The sequence below is a fragment of the Poecile atricapillus genome, chromosome 1 (assembly GCF_030490865.1).
Source record: "Poecile atricapillus isolate bPoeAtr1 chromosome 1, bPoeAtr1.hap1, whole genome shotgun sequence".
In the NCBI taxonomy this organism is placed as follows: Eukaryota; Metazoa; Chordata; class Aves; order Passeriformes; family Paridae; genus Poecile; species Poecile atricapillus.
The window spans coordinates 65,829,470-65,850,749 of NC_081249.1; the positions used below are offsets into that span (position 1 = coordinate 65,829,470).

Here is a 21,280-nt window from a genome sequence, read left to right on the forward strand (position 1 = left end):
GGGGCGGCAGTCGCGGCAGTGGCGGCGGCGGCGCTGCCGGGCTCTGACCGCCGGGGGGCGCCGGCGGCTCCCAGCGGCACCCGGCGGGCGGCGCGGCCGCTTCCGCGTCGCTGTCGCGGCGCGCCGGGGCCCCGCGGCAGCCGCGGGCGATGGCGCTGCCGCCGCTCCCGTCCCTGCCCCTGTCCCTGCCCGCAGCCGCGCTGGCGCTGGCGGCCCTCGCCGCCTTCCTCCTCGTCCTGGTGAGAGCCGCGCACGGCGGGCCCGGGGGGCTCTGAGGCGGGGGCGGTGCGGGAGGCCGCTCTGTGCCCGCCCCCCCGGTGCGGGGCAGGGGCGCCGCCCGGGGTCCCGGCCCTGCCCGGGGATCCTGCGGTCCCTCCGCGCCCCGCAGGCGGCAGGGCCGGCCCGAGCTGGGCGGCAGAAGCCGGCAGGGCTGCGCTTGTGCGGGGGGTTGTGTGGGGAACGTGTTTCGGCAAGGCGTGGGGTGCCGTGCCTGGCAAAGGGGACCGAGACGGAGAATTTCAGCCTTACAGGACGCCTTGGGAAATGTCCTGGTAACGCCTTCGTGTTAACCACTTGGGAAGTCACTGTTTTTCTGTGTATCCGAAATGTCCCACTATATTAAATTCGACCCCCTGGAAAGCAAAATTCTGCTGCCTGTCCGCAGTGCCACGTACGCATCCTGCCCAGGCAGGTGGCGGAGGCCCCGTGCCTGGAGGTGTTCGAGGAAAGACTGGACGTGGCACTCGGTGCAGTGGTCGGATTGATACGGTGGTGTTTGTTGGGACATCGGTGATCTCAGAGGTCTTTTTCAACCTAAGTGATTCTGTGTGTGGCATCACCAAGTAAAAGTGCTCCAGAAACCAACTTCTACCGCTTTTCTTCAGCCATGCATAAAGCAGTCAGAGCCTCAGTTTTACAAGCACATACGGCTGGGCTGGTCATGAGTCTTGCCATTGATTTCAGTGGCTTGGTGGGGGATCAGAGGTGGCACCTGCTTGTGTGCTCAGGGTTACTTGGGGAAGGGGCTTGGACCACGACTTTGGAGGCACCTGCATGCTTTGCAGTTAAAAACAGCAGCAAGCCAATGATAGTGGTCAGAGTGGGAGTAACCAAATGGCACGAGTGGGTTTCGGTCCTGTGTGAAATTCCACAACACTGACCCACCTCATTACTGGAATATACTTGGTTGCCCCTGGTAGCAAGTTTAACAGCTAGGTGAACTTCTAATAGAATGTTTGACAACGTGTTTTCAATTCTTTTTCATCCCAGATTTGTGTAATCGCTCATGTAACTGCCAAAACAATGCCACACGAAGATGCTCAATGCAGGAGGGGATCTGCACCAAATATACATGATCCTCCTACGAGAGAACTCTCTGTCGTTGTGCCTTCATACAATGAGGAAAACCGGTGTAAGATTTTTCTTGTTTTGAGGAAAAGAAGGAGATCTATCAGTTGTTACTGTAATAATGCAGAGGTTGGGTTAGCATTAGATTCTGATGGGCCAGATTATGTATCTTGTATTTTGGACACAGTTTCCAGAAAACAGTCCAAGTACATTGAATTTCAAAATTAAGGCATTGTGTAACTTGATTTCTACTGCTAAAAATACCATGGGGCACTTGTAAGAATCATCTTAATTTTAATGAACCCCAGAGGAATGGCTGTTCATTGCCCTTGCAAATGCTGCAAAGCAAGAAATAGTAAAATACTTCTAAAATTTGAGGGCTTCCCACTCTTTAAACACCAACAGCAGCTTCAGACAAGCAGAAAAAGGGATGATCTCACAAGTTTGTGTTTGACTTGGCCGTAGATAGGAGTACCTGATACTGGGTGAAGACTTTTAGTTGTGATAGAAATAATCAAGCTCTAAAGCTGATGTGGCAGTACACAAACTGACAGCTTGCCTTAGTAGATAAAGTCAGTGCTGGTTTACAAGGTCAGTCATAAAGAATGGTTTTTTTTTTTCTTTAATGTTGTGTAGAGAATTACATACTTAAAAATGAAAAGTTGATTCCGCAGAAAAAATGGTTTTATCCTGTCTTTTTGTTGTGTGATTTTCTTCAGTGTTCTTTCTGCATTCAGAAAGGACAGCACTTAGAGTTGCAGCTGCTGAGCTTGTTTACTGAAGGAAGTGTTGTATGAGAGAGTTGATTTGCTCAGCCTTGCTTTGTGGCTGTTTTCAGTTTGTTTGTGCAGGTGCTTTTGGTGTTATAATCTACTAACCTGACCTCCTCCACCTTTTCTCTAGTACCACTTATGATGGATGAAGCTTTGGATTATCTAGAAAAAAGACAGGTATTTTCTTTTTGCATTCAAAATTATTTTTCTGTGTATTATGTATAACAAGTCGGTGATCCAGTCATTTTGTTATGTTAGTGTACATTAAAACAGTAGTATAGGGCCACTTAGAAATAATGCTTCTGTCTCTTATCAGTTACTTTTAGATTGAGTGCCAGAAAATACTTAAGTGCCAGAAAATACTTGAGTGCCAGAAATTTACTTAAATTAAGTAAAAATTTAATATCCTACTATAGGATGAAAAAAAATCTTCATATGCATGAAATCTGTCCAAGCCAGAGCTAAGGATTAACCATGCATTTCACTTTCTAAACTAAGTCCTGGTTTGTTCCAACAAGTTTCATAAGCATCTGTTCTTCATTAGGATTTGTTCATTGGGTAAGAAGCTCATTGTGAAAGTTTGTGGATTTTGTTTTGTTTGGATTTTCTTAAAAATGACGTTTTTCTTAGCTTCCATCTTCTACAATTAAATTGATTTTTCAGTTCTGGTAGCATGACAAGCCAATGTAATGATGCCTGCATCAAATATGGCAAAATTCTTTGATTATGCTGTCTTAACAAATTTGCTGCATCATATTAGTGTCTGTTGGCAACTATGAACGACTGCTAGGGAGAAAAGAATAATGATGTTTGAAAGACCTACTGCCTATTTAAGAAATTGGATGAAATACATTATTTCTGCTTTTATTTTCAAGAAACAAGATCCTTCATTCACTTATGAAGTGGTAGTGGTTAATGATGGTAGTAAAGATCAAACTGCAAAGGTAAGAAAAAGAAATGTCTTCCCAAGCAATCAGAGGCATGGAATTTTGTTTGGATTTTTATATATTTGTGGAATAAAACAGTGTTTTGCATTTATGTTTTGGTACTTGAAACAGTTGACAGCTGAAGTTCACATTTCTGAATGCTTTCTCTCATTGTCCTAAATGCATCGTGGATGGCACATATGCACATGAATACATACAAAATTCTTTTTCAAATTCTAGATTTCTTCATTGGCAGCTCTGACAGCCATTTTCCTGTAGCTTAGATTCTAAGAACTCTAATCCTAATTTCAATAAATTTCACCTTGAGTACTCCACATGTGCATAGTGATGATGTGAATATGAATTTGAGGAAGCAAAAAAGTCTTTTAAAATATCTAATTCATACTTGATTGACAGAACAGCCGACACAGTTCTTTCCCACACCCTTCGTGGGTTGTTAATTTAAAAATCCACGTGTCAGTAGTAGTATTTTCAAAATAGTTCTGTTTCCATTTTGATGTATGTCACTGGCAAGGAAGGCTAGCCAGCTTGTGGAGTTTTTTTCCTAATGCTTGGAAGATGTTTGAGGTAGACACTAAAATGCATATCACTTTAAGGATTTCTGCTATATGTTTTTGACTGCTGTGCATTCTTTCTACCATCTCTTTCAACTGAGCATACAATGGCTGCAGGCCTCTGGACGTAAAAGGACTCAAGACAGCCTTTAGAAAAAATTAGGAGAAAACTCAAGCCGTCTCTTTCCACAACATGTACCAAAATGTTCAGATCTTTGCAGTGTGAATGGGATTTTAGATCAATATGAACTTTTCTTCAAAAACCACAAATAGCAACAAGACAAGTGAGAAATAGGTGGCTGTCATAGAAAATTGTATTTATTTTATTAACTATAGGTGTTAATAGAAAAGGTCTGTAATAGTATGATATAAATTAAATTAGGATTGAGTTTTTTGGAGGTGGGAGGAAGGGGGTTGACTTTGCTTAGGGAAGTATCCTGTTCTTATTGAACATTATGTAGTTTTTTCAGTCTTCGTGTTTTGACTGTGAACTGTTTTTTATTTTCCCAAACAGACTCCAGCAAACACTGGCAATGTATTTGTGCTGACTGAAGTGGTTATAGCTCTGTGCTATTTATTTATTTTCTTTTGAGGGGTGAGCAAATGTACACTTCTCCCTTGGTTCATGGATTTGTTTTATGCTGGTTTTTTTGTGTATCTGTCAGGTTGCAAAGGAGTACTGCAAAAAATATGGAAGTGACAAAGTGCGAGTGATATCTTTGGAAAAAAATCGAGGGAAAGGGGGAGCAGTCAGGACGGTAATTAATACTTTCGTCTCCTTTTCTGTTTGAGCTACCTGTGCCGAAATGTGCAGAAGATAGATCTGTGCTGATTGACATTTTGAATTTAATGCATTCACAAAATATGACAAAACTGAGTGCAGATTCTATAAATTAAAGCAAAAATTTTTTTCAAAATAAGTTTATTTTAAATCTTGGTAGCAGTGCTGTCTTTCCAGAAAGATCAGTAAGAAAGACATTTTTTTAATATGAGAATTCATAGTGGAAAAAATTGCTTGAATTCTATATTCATGTTAGTTCTACTTAGAAATAGGCTTGCATTTATGAAAGACAAAAAAAACAAAACAAAACAAAAAAAACAAACAACCCAAAACTGTTACAAATTAAAGTTAAGCTTTTGTAGACAAAATAGATCCATAGATCCAAACTGACAAACTTTGCTCTCCAGGTCATGGCTGTGGTTTTTAACATGGCTGAGAAACAAGAACTTATCCAGCAAAGTTTATGTTTACTGAAGCCCAGTGCTATCACCCACACTCCATAGTCAAAACAGCACAATTCATGCTTTCACATAGATACTATCATAAAATGAACATGTTCTAAAAAGGAAATAGCTGTTACACATTTAGGAGGAACGTCGTATTCCTATGATGAATGACACCCTGCTTTTCTGAAAGGGTGTTATCGTCTATGGATTGTCAGTGATATGTCTTTATCTGTATTTTCAGCTCTATCTTTAGTCTGTCAATTTATTTTTTATGAAAAATAAAAATTATGTATATATATATATATATATAACTATAGGAAATGGAGAGAACATTATATTAGAGCGTATGGAACTGTTGTAAGAGATACAATTTTGAAGTTATTCCAAGAGAAGGAGAACAATTTTCTGTGTGATATACTTTTGCAATGCATCGTGTAGAGTGGATGAGTGTACAGCTTCTGCCTTAACAGGCTTTTCCATATTCACACATGCTTGGTTGCAACAGTACTTTTGTCACACCCACTGCTAATTGTTTTCCTGTCTGGACCCCTTCAAAAATTACAATTTTCTTCTAACCAAGCATGTGGCAAAATAAGCTATGAAACCTGTGCATCACAAATGTTTTGTAGTGATACTGTGACTTGAGACTTAACCTTAAATTAGTTTTGAGAAATAACTCTTGAATTTTCTTGAAACAGTGTTAGGAAAAACTCACACTGCATCCTCCTTTCCATAGCTCACATGACAAAGAAAAGTGCAGTGGCAACTGCTAATCACTGCTTCCTCATGCTCCCCTCTAGAGGTGACTGTAGCAACTTGTTGACTTTTAGATTTAGGTTTTCTTGAGAAGGATTATTAGCCTTTCGTGTTTATGCATTGTCTGTCACTGTGGACACTCAGAGTGTGAAGTCTCTAGTTGTTATTTCTGTATAAATAAGTAAATTACTCTTAGTAGCAGAATATTAAGACTCACCTGTTATGTGTAATCTGGGATATCACTGTCTTGTTACTACAAAGTTTTTGGAGTGTCTTGCACCTAGCTTATGACAAATAATTGATTTCAAAGGTGTTGATTTTTTTATTGACTATTTTCATTGCAGGGTGTCTTTAGTTCTCGGGGAAAAAATATTCTTATGGCTGATGCAGATGGAGCTACAAAATTTGCAGATATTGAAAAAGTAGAAGAAGGTCTAAAGAATCTCCGGCCATGGCCTGTGAGTATAAATTCTCATGCTTTTGCTTCAATCCACATGCATATGTTAATACACAAGATAGAATTTTGTAGTTCTCTTCAAATTTTTTGAGATCCAGTTGAGTATGTGTTGTAAATCTGAAGACCTAAGAGTAAGGCTAGAAGCCTCAAGAATGGGCTATCAGAAGGAGCTTTCACTGAGTTCTTACCTTCTTTGCATCCATTGTGCCTACTTCAGGGCATTACAGTTTATCCTTCCTTCAAATTGTTTGTTGTATAAGTACATGTGATGCCTAGTTAGTTTCCTATGTTAAATGTTCTGTTCTCTCATTTTATCTGATGTCATCCTTTATACCTTTAAGGGTGCATCTTTATTTCACCCTCTTTTATACAGGTTTTCTTTTCTCAGGGTTCTTAGTTTAATGATAGTATTTGGAAGAACTTTTACTGTAAACAAAAATCCAAGAACCTGTGGAACAAGAACACCTCCCTGCACAGTCATTCTCTTTTGGGAGCTTGACTTGAAAGAACTGAGGTTTATTTTCTGCTAAAAAGCAGAGTGAGGTACTTGTAGCTGGTTTCCCAGAGTGCCAGAAGAGAAGTGCAGCCTTCCAGACAGAACTGCAGGGGATGTACCTGTGGAAGGGGTCTCGGTCTGCAAGTACAAGAGCCACAAGCAGAGGACACAACGTGCAGCATGTGACCACAACACTCTTCCCTACCAGGGTGGCAGCAGCTGCTGATTCTCCAGCGTTGGTCCCAAATAGAGTAGATTTGAGAGATTTTATGTGAGAAGTAGTAGTGTGAGAATAGTGTTAAACCTTTTGTTTTGATCATGTTGATTTAATTTGAGGTTATGTTTTTGGCTGACCCCATGGCATTTTATTCATTTGGAGATACACCAATGCAACAAATGCTTTATTCTGCTTTTGCTTCCATTGAACAATATTTAAGGGAAATGTACATTATAACATTCAGTTCCTAGGAATACTGCATACTTATCTTTGCTGCTAAACACATTTGCTGTATGCATAAAGTAAACAATGTAAAGCTAAACCAGACCTGAATAAATTGAGGCAATTTGCATGCACCATATGCAAATCGTAATAAACTTCAGATTTTCTCTTAATTGTAGGAGACTGATTTAGGCTTAAAACCTAACAGTAGAAGAAGTGCAGCTACAGGAAGCAGAAAAGTGTACTGCTTTGAAGTTTTTTTATTTTATGGTTCTGAACACAAGATTCCACTGATTCAAATAATATTCATTTAAGTAATAACTCTTTAATTTATATTCCTGTACAGAATGGGATGGCTATTTCCTGTGGTTCTAGAGCTCATTTGGAGAAGGACTCAATAGCAAAGGTTTGTTTCCATTTCCTGCTGTGTACTAATAACCAAATATTTCCATTATTTGTTACGGCTCTACAGGTTTTACAATTAGATAATGAATATTTCTAAAAGAATGGAAGCTAAAAATAAGGAAAAGCTTGTCATACATGGAGTATGTCATCCATCACATACAAAGGATGTGTCCTAGATTTCAGGTACTTTGAAGTCATTTCAGTTAGTGTTCCAGTTTATGGATTTAAGTTTTATAGTTGATAATATTTCACAAGCACAGCTTCTAAACCCTGGCAGAATTGGTAGCTAGTAACCAGTACTGGGGCTGGAACGGAAAGCAGCTGACAAGTTCATTATTATTAATTTCCTTCCAGCGCAAGAACTTGGCCTGCAGATCTTGAAACCTGTTTAAAATGAGTTAGGGATAATTAGCAGCCAGTTGTTTGAAGAGTACCTCTATTCATGGGAAAGTGGTTTAAGTCTTCTGTATTACTCATAGTAAAATATTTTGTGTTTTGAACACACATGTAGTGCTGTTCTATGTGTGACTCTTGTGTAATAAACAGCGATGCACAGACACATGGCCTTATCTTGCATCTGATTTTCTGATGTCTTGGCAGACAATTGACAAAGCACAGGCATGGAACTTGTATTGCAACAGACACATTGCTGGGCTCATTTTTTAGTGTCATTGGATGTTCTCATCATGGTGAATGTTCTCAAGAGTAAGCTTTGTTTATACTGATGTTTAGTACTTGAAATTATTCTAAAATATATACACAACTACTAAAATAATTACAGAAGTCAAAAGAAGTTACACTGGTAATGTTCAGCCACTGGTAGATCTTTCTGGTAGAACTTCTTTCTTCTGGTTTATGAGATAGTATTGGAGTGGTTGAGTTCTTGCAAATATTGCTGCATACCTATTAGCATCCTCACAAAAAAAGAAAAAAAATTAAGAAAAAACCTTAATCATTATCAGAAACTAGGAACTACTGCAGGGAGATTATGTAGCTGATAAAGTGGAACCCAGAAAAAACGTTTCATTGCGTGGTCAAATACTGAATGTTGACAGACTTTTTTCAGTGCATTCATATTTCTTGAAGGTCTTGTTACATTAGGGAGAGGAACTGGAACAGGACTTTAATATTTTAATACAAAAGTACAATTTTTAGGACATGTCCATCCTTTGCTTCCTGCTTCTCCCATATTTCTGAATTTTTAATAGAGGAATCACAAACTGGTAAGGTAGTACTGGTTTGCTTGAAATGTGTAGCCCATTTCATTTCATCACCAAGTTGTCCCTAGACTGGAATAGAAAGACTACCTTTACTATAGTGGAACAAGACTGTTGTATAGTGCAATAGGTATAAAAAAGTTCCAGAGAAATCTTCTAGATGTTGGGATTTCTCTTTGGACTTACTGGCACCTAAAACAGTAGAATGAAGCTGTGATAAACAGCTGTATTGAATTTATTAAGACCAGAATTTCACCCTTGTGTTCAGTCTCAATACATGAAGAATTCCGCTCTGCCTGCAGAATTGTTAATGTCCTTTAATGAATCTATACTATGACTTGCATAAATAGTCCTAGGAGTGATAAGTATAACCCAGGAACTCCTCTTTGTGAAGTAATTGCACAGTTTCACTCTCTGACAATCATGGAGCCTCCCAGCGCTTCCCTTCTGGCTCTGGTGGGAGCCTAGTGTTCTTGGTCACAGAGCTAAAAAGAAGCCACACCAGATCCACCATTAACCTGGGGCAGGAGCACTTTTCAAAAGGCACAAGCTATAAATTTGGTTTTCCTTAAGCCAAAGGCTAATGCATAATATACCAAGAATTTTCCCTATTTTTCAAGTGACATTCTAAATTGTTGGATTTAAAGGCATCTCTTATCAGCCAGAACTACTTAGCAGCTGAATCGTTGGCTCCTAAAGATTTTACATGATATATGGCTTGCAGTCATAGATACAATCACTTAAATTTAGCTTGAGAACAGCAGTGAGTTCAGAAGCAATGTTTGGATCACAGTGCTAGTTCTTTAGGAACTGTCTTGAATAAAAGACTAAGAGGAACCTCTGCAAATCCAGACTCCAGCTTCTGGTGTCCATGTGCAAACCTATCTGTATGATTATTGTATCAAGAATACAAGTGTAACCAAAAAGTAGGCTGTGTACATTTTTCAGGAACATAAAATACATCTGTGAAAGCCAAAGAACAAAACAGATGACTGAAACATTGCTGAAAATATAAAATGAAATATCTTGCACAGCAGTCTTTACTTTAGACCTGGTTTTCACTTGGTCCATTGTATACTTCCCAAGAATCATGTGGAAGATACTATGGCTGTTGCACTAACTATTTGAAATCCAGGTGCAGGTTCCTGCTTTACTTAATAGGGCATAATCCAGAGTGAAAAACTGCTCTGAACTGGAGAGAAGAGAAAAAGGAGCTTGGATTTCTCGTATCCTAGACTATACACATGACTGGCTAGTCTTTCCCTAGATCAAAATCTTTCCCTTTCAGCCAAAATTTGTTTGACTGTAACAATTGGTAAGTTCTGTTTTCATTCCAGAGCAAAATACAACCAGTTTACAAACTTTGAAAAGTATCAGAAAACATAGTTACTGTCCTGTAAGACAGCTCTTTTCAAGCACTTCACTCATCACTCAAATAAAAACACCTAATTTCTTACCTTTTATCCACAGCGCTCTTACTTTCGAACTCTCCTCATGTATGGGTTCCACTTCCTGGTGTGGTTTCTCTGTGTCAAAGAGATCCGGGACACACAGTGCGGATTTAAACTGCTAACCAGAGAAGCTGCCTTGCAGACTTTCTCCAACCTTCACATAGAACGCTGGTAAATTTTTCTTTTTTTTTTTTTTTTTTGATGGTGGTGTTTCTTTATCATGGAACATGGGTTTGAAAAAGCAGTTTTAGTATTGCAGCTGTGATGAAGCTTGTGATATCTGTGTATAAACCCCAGCTGCTCAGTTTAACCAATTATAGTATTGCCTGCATGGCAGCTTTGATTGCTTGTTATGTTAAAATATCCTGGTAATTGCTAGAAATTCTATGTTCCTATTAAGATACATTTTAGGAAAATAGTTGGCTATTTAATTTTATTATTTATTAAATTTTATTCTCTTTTCTCAAAAGATGTACATAATCCTATGTAGGATATTTTGGTTTTGCACTGTCAGAGGAAATGGTAATTGATTAGGGAAGAGGAGAGGAAAAAAAGGAAAAAGGCCTCAAACTGAAAATCCCAATAACTTCTTTCCTTACTTCCAGAAGAAATTTCAAACAAACAATTTTTCATGGTGCTGTAATTCACTCCCAATTCCTGAGAGTCATCTCTCCTTTTACAGCAGAGTAAGAAATGGAGAGAAGGTGTTGTTATGATAAGGAAAGTTAAGAGTTACTAATAATATTCAAAACTCTTATCAGTGTTATTTTTTACACATTACTATTCAGTACTGCTTAACCGAAGATTTTATGTAAAATCAATATCTGATAAGACGTTTGTAATTGCTGGAGACTCTGAAGTGAAAGTAAATCTTATTCTTTACTTATTTTCTTGATGAATTATTTTATGTGAGGACCACTGACAGATATCATTAATTTAAGACAATAGAAAATTATGTGTAGTATTTTAACTACTTCAGAGCTCCTTTAGTTGTAATTTAGCTAGAACAGTTCCCATATGTGAGTGATACAGCCATGACTACTACGACTGAAGCACTGTTTTCACACAAATACCATAATTTCTGTAAATTTTCTATGCCACAATTTTTGCTGCAAAGGATAGTTTAATTAGGTATAATCAAACCTCTTCAAACTATTGTCTGCATTCAAGAAAATCTCTCATGGGCTTCCGCTTGCTTGACAGGGAGCAGAACTGCTGAACAGTGTTCCCATACACAAACGTGTGCAATCCTACAGTCCTAGTCAATTCAAATGTGCACAGTTTTAGGCTGAGCTTTGAAAGCTAATACTGCCCCTCCAGACTGCAGTTGCAAAGTTCATGTTTGGGCACATGCATCTCGTGTGGAATGTAGGGCTATTGAACTGAATCTATAACTGAGCAGTCAACAGTCAGAAAATTCCCACCCGAGTGATTTGCTTATTGCCCTGAAGGAGACTATAGCTGAGCCACAAGTATGGTTTGTGCTGCTACCTCCAAACCCAGTCTTGATCTGTAAAGCTCTAGAAATTTCACATACAGGGATTTTCTAAATACGTGGTTACACTCATATGAAAGGCCCAGGAGTGCATATCTCAAAATTGCCTTATATAACTTCACTTTATAAATTAAGCACTTCAAGAAGAAAACTGAAAGAAATAAATGAGGACAATCAGTTTCAGCTGTAAAAATGCAATCTTAAATTTTATTATTTTTTAAACTGAAGGATTTTTTTCTAATTGGACTTACAGGTTATATAAAGTGTTTTCTAGATAAAAACAAGCTTCCTTCTGCCACTTCAATTATCCAGTACCGAAGGAATGAAAGAGTAAAAACAATTGTGTTGTACCCCATTATTCAGGAACAGAAGCAATGAAAAAGGGATATTGCTAACATTTTATAGTATTATATATAATTATATCATTGGTATGGAACATACCAGATCTTTATGTCTTAGTTCATTGTGCCTTGTATGTGCCACCAGAAAATGAGCCTGCTATTCTTGTTCTTTTATCTACAGTAATCCATAAACTAATCCCCTGTGTGTTTTCTTATTTATCTGAAATGTACTGGTGAAGTGATGAAGAATGCTTGTTTTGTGTGTCAAGAAAAGAACAACTCAAATTCTTCCAAGAAAGAAGCTCTTCTTCAGATAATTCCAAGTCACAAATTTGCCTAAAACAGCTATAGGTTTTTTGGGTGTTTTAAAATTGGGTTTAATTCTGCTCAAACTGCCAATGTATTGTCTGGTTTTATGCTCATCTGTCAAACAACAGTCTCTGTGTTTACCCACCTTCTTTTTTATATTTGTTGGCTAATTTAAACCAAATCTGACAGAACAGTAGAAATTTCAAGATCAAAAGCTTTGGCAAGGTTTGTGGAAAATTAGACCCTCTTAGAGGAGAGAAACTCAGATTATTGCCACTGCTGAAGAAAAAAACTGTATAGTAAGGTCTCAAAAGGTACTTTTCTGCTCCACAGCTAGTCATTTAGCATGTGTACCTGGAAGATAGCATGTCAGTGCACAAATCAAGTATTGTCCCTTTCCCAGTTAATATTCATAAGATCTGGAAATAAACCGGGAGATGGGGTGGTATAAGTATGTGGGGAGAGTGCATACATTCAGGGAAATGATAGTCCTAAGTGAAATGTCAGTGCTGTACAAACAGCTGGGATAATTGCAATTGGAAATTATATAGGGACATCATTCATCCCATGGCATTAAATTTCATTGTATATAATTGTGTAAGAATCTGAAACAGCTCAATGCTGGAATGATTTTAAGCAAATCTGGCCCCTGATATCTTTCCATTGCATAACATCTGTAAAAAGGAAAATACAAACTGGTTAAATATGGTGCCATAGAGGTTCTGTACATATCATGAGTATGGAGACAGAAGGGTAAGAAGTAGTAGTTGATATGGTACTTCTGCTGATCTGGAACAATGTGGAGTCCCCAGCTGGGTTACAAAGCAACTTGTTCATACTGAAACCATCAGCAAGGGCTAGCAGGGAAACCACTGTCTTCGTACTGGATAAGAGGCTCTGAAATCTGGATTTATTTCCGCTTCTGTGTCACCGCATTAGGGCTACTTGACATCCAAGGAAATTATTTGATTCTCTTTGAATCTTAAAATCCTACAAGTGGAGTGCAGATCTATTAGGTACTTGAAGTGTTCAGTTCTGTGTGGTCAGTGCTCAGATGTTCTGGGAATAGGGAGGAGAGTGCTGGATTGAACGGGATAAAAGCCATCTGAGTGCAGCACCCTGGTCCTTGAGACTGCCGGGGGCTCCCCAGCTGCTGCACAGGTGCACGTGGGGAGCTGCTAAAGGGAATGGACACCAGGCTTCTCCACCAACCAAATCATCTGTCCTGTGTGCCCAAGCTTAGTCAGGCTTGGATTGGTGAGGGTCCTACAGTGCTAGGTGAATGCTTGTAAAAAGCAGATTATAATTGATGCATAATATGTTTACTCATTAAGCTAATGTAAAATTTCTATGAAATCAGCTATGTAATAATTCCCACCTGCTTAGACCCTCACTTCTTTATGCTTTCACCATGCTTTTTCCCGTTCCAGTGGACATTGATAGGAATATCACCTCCTTAATATTAAAAATACTAGAAACAGACCTTTTCTTCTTGCTGTGCTGAATTTGATTTATAGATGCTTATATTTGGGAAATCTTGAAACTGAAGCATACAAGCAAAAATACAGTTTTATCATCATGGCAATAAGGATCACATAACACTTTTTAAAGAGAGACCAAGATATTTCCTAGAATATTTTTTTAATCTAACCCTAAATTTTAGAAGGCATTTGAAAATTAATAGGTTCTACAAACTGTTTATATATTCAATACTAAGAAATAATGCTTGCATCCTAAACTGGCTTTTTTTGGTGAATGTTCTCATTGTCTTTTTTGTTTAACTATCCTTTGGCTGTGTATATATGGATATAAATGAAACATTCTTGAATTTTACTTTCTAAATAGCAAAGTTTTGACATTAGTTTGAAATGAAAGCAACCTTTCAAACAGAGAGCATATGCTTTGTGTTTTAGATTCTGAATTTGATTATACAGCTAATCTGTTTTTCAGAAATGGATGGAGCAGATTTTTAATTTAAAACTTAAAAGAAAATTAAAAGAGATATTATAAAAACATAACAGAGACGGCTGGAATTACTCACTTCAGGCTACAAAAGAAGGTCTAATTCTGCATCTACAGTCTTGGCCTGAAAAATGTAACTGTTTGTGTTAAATTTTGATGCACGGGAGAAATACTGGAAAATTAAATGGACTTGCTGGCCGAGTTTTCCTATCCTAAATTTGATCATTGATTTCTTCTGACAACAAAAAAAAAGATTAAGTTTCTTCCAGCCAGAAAAAGTCTGTCCTTAGGAAAACTAGACACAGCAATTACAGTCCTACCTTTATGATAAAAGGAGGGGAAATTCAAAATGTAGTTCTAGTCCTGGTTTGATTGACATATTTTTGTCAAGTGACAATTTATGATGGCATTGTACAAGCCAGTAGACCAATGAAGAGATCAAATTGTTGCTGTTGCTTTTATCTATAAAAATCACCTTGTGCACTGAACGAGGCATGCTGTTTCACATATAAAACTGGGAAAAATCAATATAAAAAAATTATGCCTGTTTCTCCAGTTTGTCACTAATCTCTAAATAGGAGTTGCTATATAAAAATTACAGAAAAATAAGCATTCCTGTTGTTACAGGGATTTTTTTTCCCCACTTTTGTGCCATTGTAGACCAACACAAGCATTGAAATGAATTGTTTTTTTCCTGGTTTTGTGCATGGCAAGTAGAATTGTTTATGAGTGTCTAGTCAACACAAAAATATTTTTACTGTTTAACTGTGTCTGTTTTGTCTTGTAACAAGTCCTGCTCTTGGCTGACTTGGACTTTCAAAAGCCCAAGTTCAGCTAGGGCAGTTCTGGCAGTCTAGCCCACTTGGCATCCTGTTTCACTGTTAGACCTCTTTGACCATTGGCCATTTTCTTTGCCTTAAAGAGTTTACTGGAAAAAACATATCTTGGATGTACAAAACTTGTAAATTCCAGTTAAAACATTATAACTAAAGGCCTGATTTTGTTTTTTGGAACAAATAATATTGGACTAGAAAAAGAAGGAGTCCTACTGCAATTTTAAAATAGAGAATATTTTTTAAGGATGCTCAAGCATTTTAAGGATTCAGTTTAAAAAGATTGAATTCAATTAAACACCTATCAACTTGGTTTTCAAATGAATTTTAGCCAGCATTGTCTTAAATTAACATAACCGAAATACAACCAGTTGGAGAATTTTTTCTTTACTTTTCATTACATGTTTGTGGTAATTAGCACATCATGGAGCCACTATTAGAAATAGATGGGGAAATTGTTCGCACCATAGATTTCTGGCTAGCTAACTCTAGGTACTTAGATTGGGACCTGAATTCTTTCAGGCTGGATCCAAATTTGGGTATTTTGAGCTGTGTGTCCCCCTCCCAAGAGGCAGCAGAATGAAGTACATGGTGTGAATACTTTGCCTTGGTTCTGTCAGGTTAACTGCTCACAATTGGTTTTGTGGCAAATCACATGAATTGCATTTAACAGCTCATCCACTGGTGTGGCTTTGATCTCCTCTAGGGTAGGCTCCATCTAACACACCCTTAATCCAAATTTAATCCTTGCTGTGGGAGCTTCTGTATGGGTCTCCTGTACTTTCTGAATCTGGTGGTCTGTAGTATGGCTGTACTGCTGTCAGTGTATTGAGCACACTGCAGTCTGTATTCCCTGACCAACCATTCTGGTATATGGAAAGATGTTGGGGAAAAAGGATGAAAAACAATAACCTGGTGGTATTCTACTGAAGTCATTCTCCTTTCAGCTTTGAATAGTTTTGATTTTTTAATTTCAGGATATGTTCACTGTTATCCAAATGGCAACCACATGTAACAATATTAGTGTTCAACCTGATTAATTCCTGTGCTTTTAATCTCTTACTTTGAGCCCAGTAGTTCACAGAACTATTTAATGCTGCTGTTCAGTAATGTATGTGCTGACATTCCAGTAATCAGTTGTCCACAGGAATTACTGCAAATGAGTATTAGTTCACTAGGCTAATAGTTTATGTAATATTTTTAGAGCAGCTCATACAGTCTAATTCATCAGACAATTATTCTGTGTCTCTTAAGATTTTTAGTCATTTAAGTAGTAAGTATTACAAAATTAGATTTAGTCTTAATACACATGATTCATAAACATTCAAAGGTGAATACACTGGGTTTTTGGCTTACAAATGTAAAATGTCAGCAAAAAAATAAATAATACCTCTTCAGTAGAAGAGACCATGGAGTGATTAATAAAATAATATTCAACCCTCATGTAAAGAAGGCGGTGAAATGACAAGGCTGCTTGGAGCAGATCTTGTTCACTGAGGTAAAAAAATAATTTATTCTTGTAACTTTTTCATTGTCACAATGAGAATGCCTGTGTCCTAATCAAAGTCAGATTTGCAGAGTAGCTCTGAACTCCCTATACAGAATAGCTGTAGTCTCTGTAGATAACATCTGTCTGTGCTGCCTTCGCTTGTTTGAATGCTGTCCCGACTCTCCTGTCATGTACACGGAGAGCGCGAGTTCAGGTCTGTGCGTGTGTGCCTGTGATTTCACCAGCAAGACAGCCTGCTGTGGTCTGTACTTCACTGGGAGCCTACCTGTGTGTGTCATGCCTACAAGCACTTTTCAAAGTGGACTGCTCTTGTTGTTGCATTTATTAATAGTTTTACAGAAATGCACTGCTTGAAAGGGGAAGGTGGCTTGAAGTAGAAGGAAATAACATCTGAACTTGGCAAGCAACCTGCTAAAATGTGTCTTCTGCCTGCTCTTGATCAGCCTGTCTGTTCCTTTCTATCCATCTTTTATCTAGTGTTGAATGGAATTACCAAAGACATGAATTCAACCAACCCTTTAAGCATGAATGAATAATTTTATTTTTTTTTTGAACTGCATACATTTACCCCAGTGGCAAAAGATTTCCTTTCATTTCAAAACAAAACTCTTGGACTTAGCAATGAGAATTTAAGGCAAATCACCAGAGCCTTCATAACTGTGATTTGTGTTTAAGTCTGTCTATAGTAGCTACTGGCAGTTTCATATGCTGATTTCTAAATGAGCATTAAAAGCTGCCAAACTAGTTGAATATCAAAAGTCCAGTGTTTCAGAGCCAGAAGGCCCACTTGAGAATGCATTTACAGGAATGAAACACACAGACAATTCTCTGTGCAGAGAACTGAGAGGATTCAGGTGTATTCTGTACAAAGTGAGCAGGAAGGAGCACCTCACAGAGCAGGATCGCTGCCCCAATTCACTTTGCCGTACAACCTGCAAAAAATTGAGCCAACAAAAAGACAAGTCTCAGGAGGATTTTTGTGTTGGGCATTAAGTGGTCACTAAACTGTTGATTGGATTCTGTTATGCATGGTAATATAAATAATTTCTCACTTCTATGCTGCCACCTTGAGTTTCTTGACTGAGAAAGTAAAAGGAGCACCCATCAGATCAGCATAAAGCCACAGCAGGTAGATGTCCTCTTTGATGAAACTACTGGAGATGTGGAATGACACTGTACATTTGACTGCTTGGTCTTCATGGTCTTCAAAAATTTAAGTTGTGACTGTGACAGAATAAAAAGCATAAAAAGAATAAAAAGTGAGCTGAACACAGAGTGATCTGTACCTTCAAAAACAGGACACAGTGAAGTATTGTTATTGTTGTCCATATTTTGGCTGTGTTCTGAGATGTTTAGTCAGAAAAATTAATTTCCCATCCATGTGTTAATTTTCCATCCATGTCAGTTTCCCACCCATAGAGCACTGCCATCAACTGCTTAACTGAATAGTCATTTAATTAACATTTCCACTGTCTTTCTTCTGGGAGTATGATTATTTTTGGTATTTCCTGTTCTTTTTCAGGGCGTTTGATGTGGAACTTCTTTACATAGCCCAGCGCTTGAAAATACCTATAGCAGAAGTTGCTGTCAACTGGACTGAAATAGAAGGTAGGGAGATAGTTCATGTTCTTATAAGATTCCTGACATGTCAATCCAGAACAACAGAACCAAGGTTATTGCCCTATTTAGCCGTTTTTGATAGCACACAGCCTTCTTTCTGTACAAATTTTGAACTTCATGTCCTTGCTAGCCTACTGCCATGGCTTGGTACAGAAAGAGTAGGCAAAAGGGTAGCATGGCAGAGAAACTCTGGATGAAAAAGTAAGGAATTACACTGCTAGGACAAAACACTGCTTTGGCATGTCCTCTTGCTGTAATGTGTTAATAAATTAGTGCAATTTTAAAACACTGTGAGGGGAGTCTGACCATGATCACTTACCGATTCAACTCCATTTCACTGCATCTTGCCTTCCAAAATTCTCAGCTATTAAGGCTTCCTTTAGAGCACCATCTCAAGATGTGATGTTGTTTCAGACCTGTAGGGAGGTCTCTGCCACTGAGTTACTGGGAAGTATAGCTCCATGCATATTTCTTCGGTGAGCCAGCTCAAGAGGTGCTGCTTTCTTTGGCTCACTTCTCCCCACCCCCACATCAAATGCAGTTCCTCTATTTTTTTGCTCTTTTCATGTTTTTTATCTTTTTTTTTAATCTCCTCAGCACAACTCCTGAACCTCAGAAATTATAATAAACTGTAATAATGATGGAAGGTGTTAAGTAGAGACTGTCGTGAGCCAACTTTACTAGAAATGTTTCCTTTCAGTGCAGATCCATGTGTACATTGCACCTAACACAAATATTAGCAGAGATGGTAGAAGGCTTGATTTGTAGTGTGGTTTCCTTGCCATGTCTGAAGATTGGCATCTTCAAATTATAGTTGTAAGACAAGCTGGTGGTGGTCTTCTCGAAAGCTGCTAGATAAATCATTTGCTTAATTATTGGTGTTTAGGTTCCTATTTACTTGAACAAAGCCTTGTCACAGAGAGAACTGCACATCTTGTCACATACATGGGATTACTGTGACGCTTGCAAACTAGAGTGTCCCACCTATGGCATAATGTAATTACTGTAAAACAATTGCTTTCAAAATATAAACTTTTTATTAATATTAAGATCTAGGTTGTGGGGCTGAGCGTCCTGACAATGCAGAGGTTCATGACTGCTTAAATGTGCATCTTGCCAGTGGTTGGTTTTTTTCTAACAATGTCGTTCTGATTTTCTTCTTCATTAATCACAGGTTCTAAGTTAGTTCCCTTTTGGAGCTGGCTGCAGATGGGCAGGGATCTTCTTTTTATACGACTGCGATATATGACTGGTGCCTGGAAGCTTGAAGCAAAAAAATGTAATTAGGTTATTTACATTTTCCAAATATATTATTATGCTTAATGGAACACAAGAACAGTTTCAATCAAGTGAAGTGGTGGTGAAAGCTGAGGTAATTCTTCATTGCTCCTCTTGTATGTTTCGTTTTTGCAGCATGTGTTGTATAAGATTGTCAGCAGAGAATTTCTACATTTTGAAAAAAGCATTTCCAAAAATTTTCTTATGTGGTAATCAGGTTTTTATTTTATTTAACAGTAGCTTTAACATGTCTTATAAATTCATTCAAATAAATATATCTGCCTTTGTCTCATCATACATCTGGAATCTCCTTATGCATATTAAAAAGAGGCACTCTTCTACATTGTGCAATGTCCTGTTGTGAATGACCACAGCCGTTTCTGTTATATATGGAAATTCAGGCCGTATTGCAACTTGGAATTATCATTCATGGTTTACATTGATGCATGTTTAGATTCACTGTTACGGGAAATATTAATGGATTTTATTGAGTTATAACAGTAATGTTCATAAAGTCATTCTCAGGACTTCCAGAAGTCCCTTGACATTCCAAATGTTTTTGTCTGAAGCTGAAATAGTTTTCCTGAGATCAAACTGCAGATTTTTTCCAAACTCTAGAAGGTCCAAGAGAAAGCACATTTAATTTTAAGATGTCTTTCATAAATGTGTTTTGCTCATACATACTACTGTATGCTCAAGGCTAGGAGTCCTTGACAGTTACAGATCTGTAGTGAAAAGGGTATGGAAAGCTTAGAGCATGCAAAAGTGAGACCCAGTGTACACTGGGGACCTGTGCATTAGTAATGCCAGTCTGATGTTGTCATGCTTCAAATGAGATCAGAGACAGAGGGAGGGGTCTTGACTCTTTCATACTAATGTCACACTGCATTACAGTACAGTAACAGTTTCATTTGTGCTTTCAAAGTAGCTGTGAATTGCCAACAAACTAAGCCAAACTGTCTTTCTGTAATATGTACAAATTTGAAGAGCTTTAAAGAATGAACGGTGTATGGTTGTACTTTCACATGTGAATTCACTGGTGATTTTTCTTACTCCTTCTGTAATACTGACTTAAGTTTTGCTTCTGTTAGGGTTACCTCAGTTTTCTATAAAGTGCTGGAATAAATTCTCAAAAAATACATTCAGTCTGACTTCATAGGCTTTATTCTCTTACCTTGTCCAGATCCATGTCTGTCATTTCTGCAGAATCAATCACAACTCCTCATTGTCATTACTAGAATAAAATATCAGCTCCTCAGGACACCTGCTATAGTGTGGATTCACAGAATCAGAGAACATTCTGAGTTGGAAGGGACCTACAATGGTTACTTCTATAGATGTAGCCTGATGCATTCCCTTGCAGTGGGGATAAAAGCTGAACCGGAATAAAAGAATGACTCAACTGGGATGGAAGGAGAATGGGGAGAAATAGAAAAGGAAAATGATTTGGGGATGAGATTGAAAGCCAGAGTGAAATGGAAGGTTTACTTCAGCTGAGAAAGGTGGTTGTCTTTGCCTTCTGTCACTCACGTAGCAGTCAGAAGTCTTCTGGGTAGGATACTCAGCTCCTGTGCAGTTATTTGCAGATTATGAAATATAAGACACACAGGCAGTAACAGGAGATCAGGACTCATCACACACATGCTCTAAAAAAGCATGTTTTAAACTCACACTTGGCTTTAGATGTTTGCTCTGCTCTCCTGTGTGTTCCTTCAGGCCCAGCAGACATAATCTTTTGCACAGCAGTCGCAGAATCAGGGAAAGTTTCTTCTGGGTTCCATTTCAGAAGCAGATATACTTGTTTAATTGCGCAGAGCCATAAAGAGGAGTATTCCTACTGCCTCTCTACACCTGTTCTGGGGC

General features: G+C 38.3%; 1 protein-coding gene across 2 annotated transcripts; it reads left to right on the forward strand.

The window, feature by feature from the left end:
* Positions 1–73: 73 nt before the first annotated feature.
* ALG5 (ALG5 dolichyl-phosphate beta-glucosyltransferase) lies at positions 74–20,575 on the forward strand. 2 transcript variants are annotated; one of them, XM_058829905.1, is made up of 10 exons: positions 74–239; positions 1,270–1,411; positions 2,251–2,297; positions 2,996–3,064; positions 4,287–4,379; positions 5,949–6,062; positions 7,343–7,402; positions 10,089–10,240; positions 18,042–18,127; positions 19,314–20,575. In XM_058829905.1, exons 1-10 carry the CDS (start codon positions 150–152, stop codon positions 19,424–19,426), a joined length of 966 nt encoding a protein of 321 aa, XP_058685888.1. In that variant the 5' UTR covers positions 74–149; the 3' UTR covers positions 19,427–20,575. The 2 variants fall into 2 exon arrangements, with proteins under 2 accessions (XP_058685888.1, XP_058685890.1); XM_058829907.1 differs by lacking the exon at positions 2,996–3,064.
* Positions 20,576–21,280: the final 705 nt, after the last annotated feature.

Bases quoted from the DNA above. Each gene is read 5' to 3' on its own strand.
- ALG5 (XM_058829905.1), top strand. From the start codon at position 150: ATGGCGCTGCCGCCGCTCCCGTCCCTGCCCCTGTCCCTGCCCGCAGCC. The intron at 2,298-2,995 runs GTATTTTCTTTT...TTTATTTTCAAG, and splicing joins ATTATCTAGAAAAAAGACAG to AAACAAGATCCTTCATTCAC. The intron at 4,380-5,948 runs GTAATTAATACT...TTTTCATTGCAG, and splicing joins AAGGGGGAGCAGTCAGGACG to GGTGTCTTTAGTTCTCGGGG.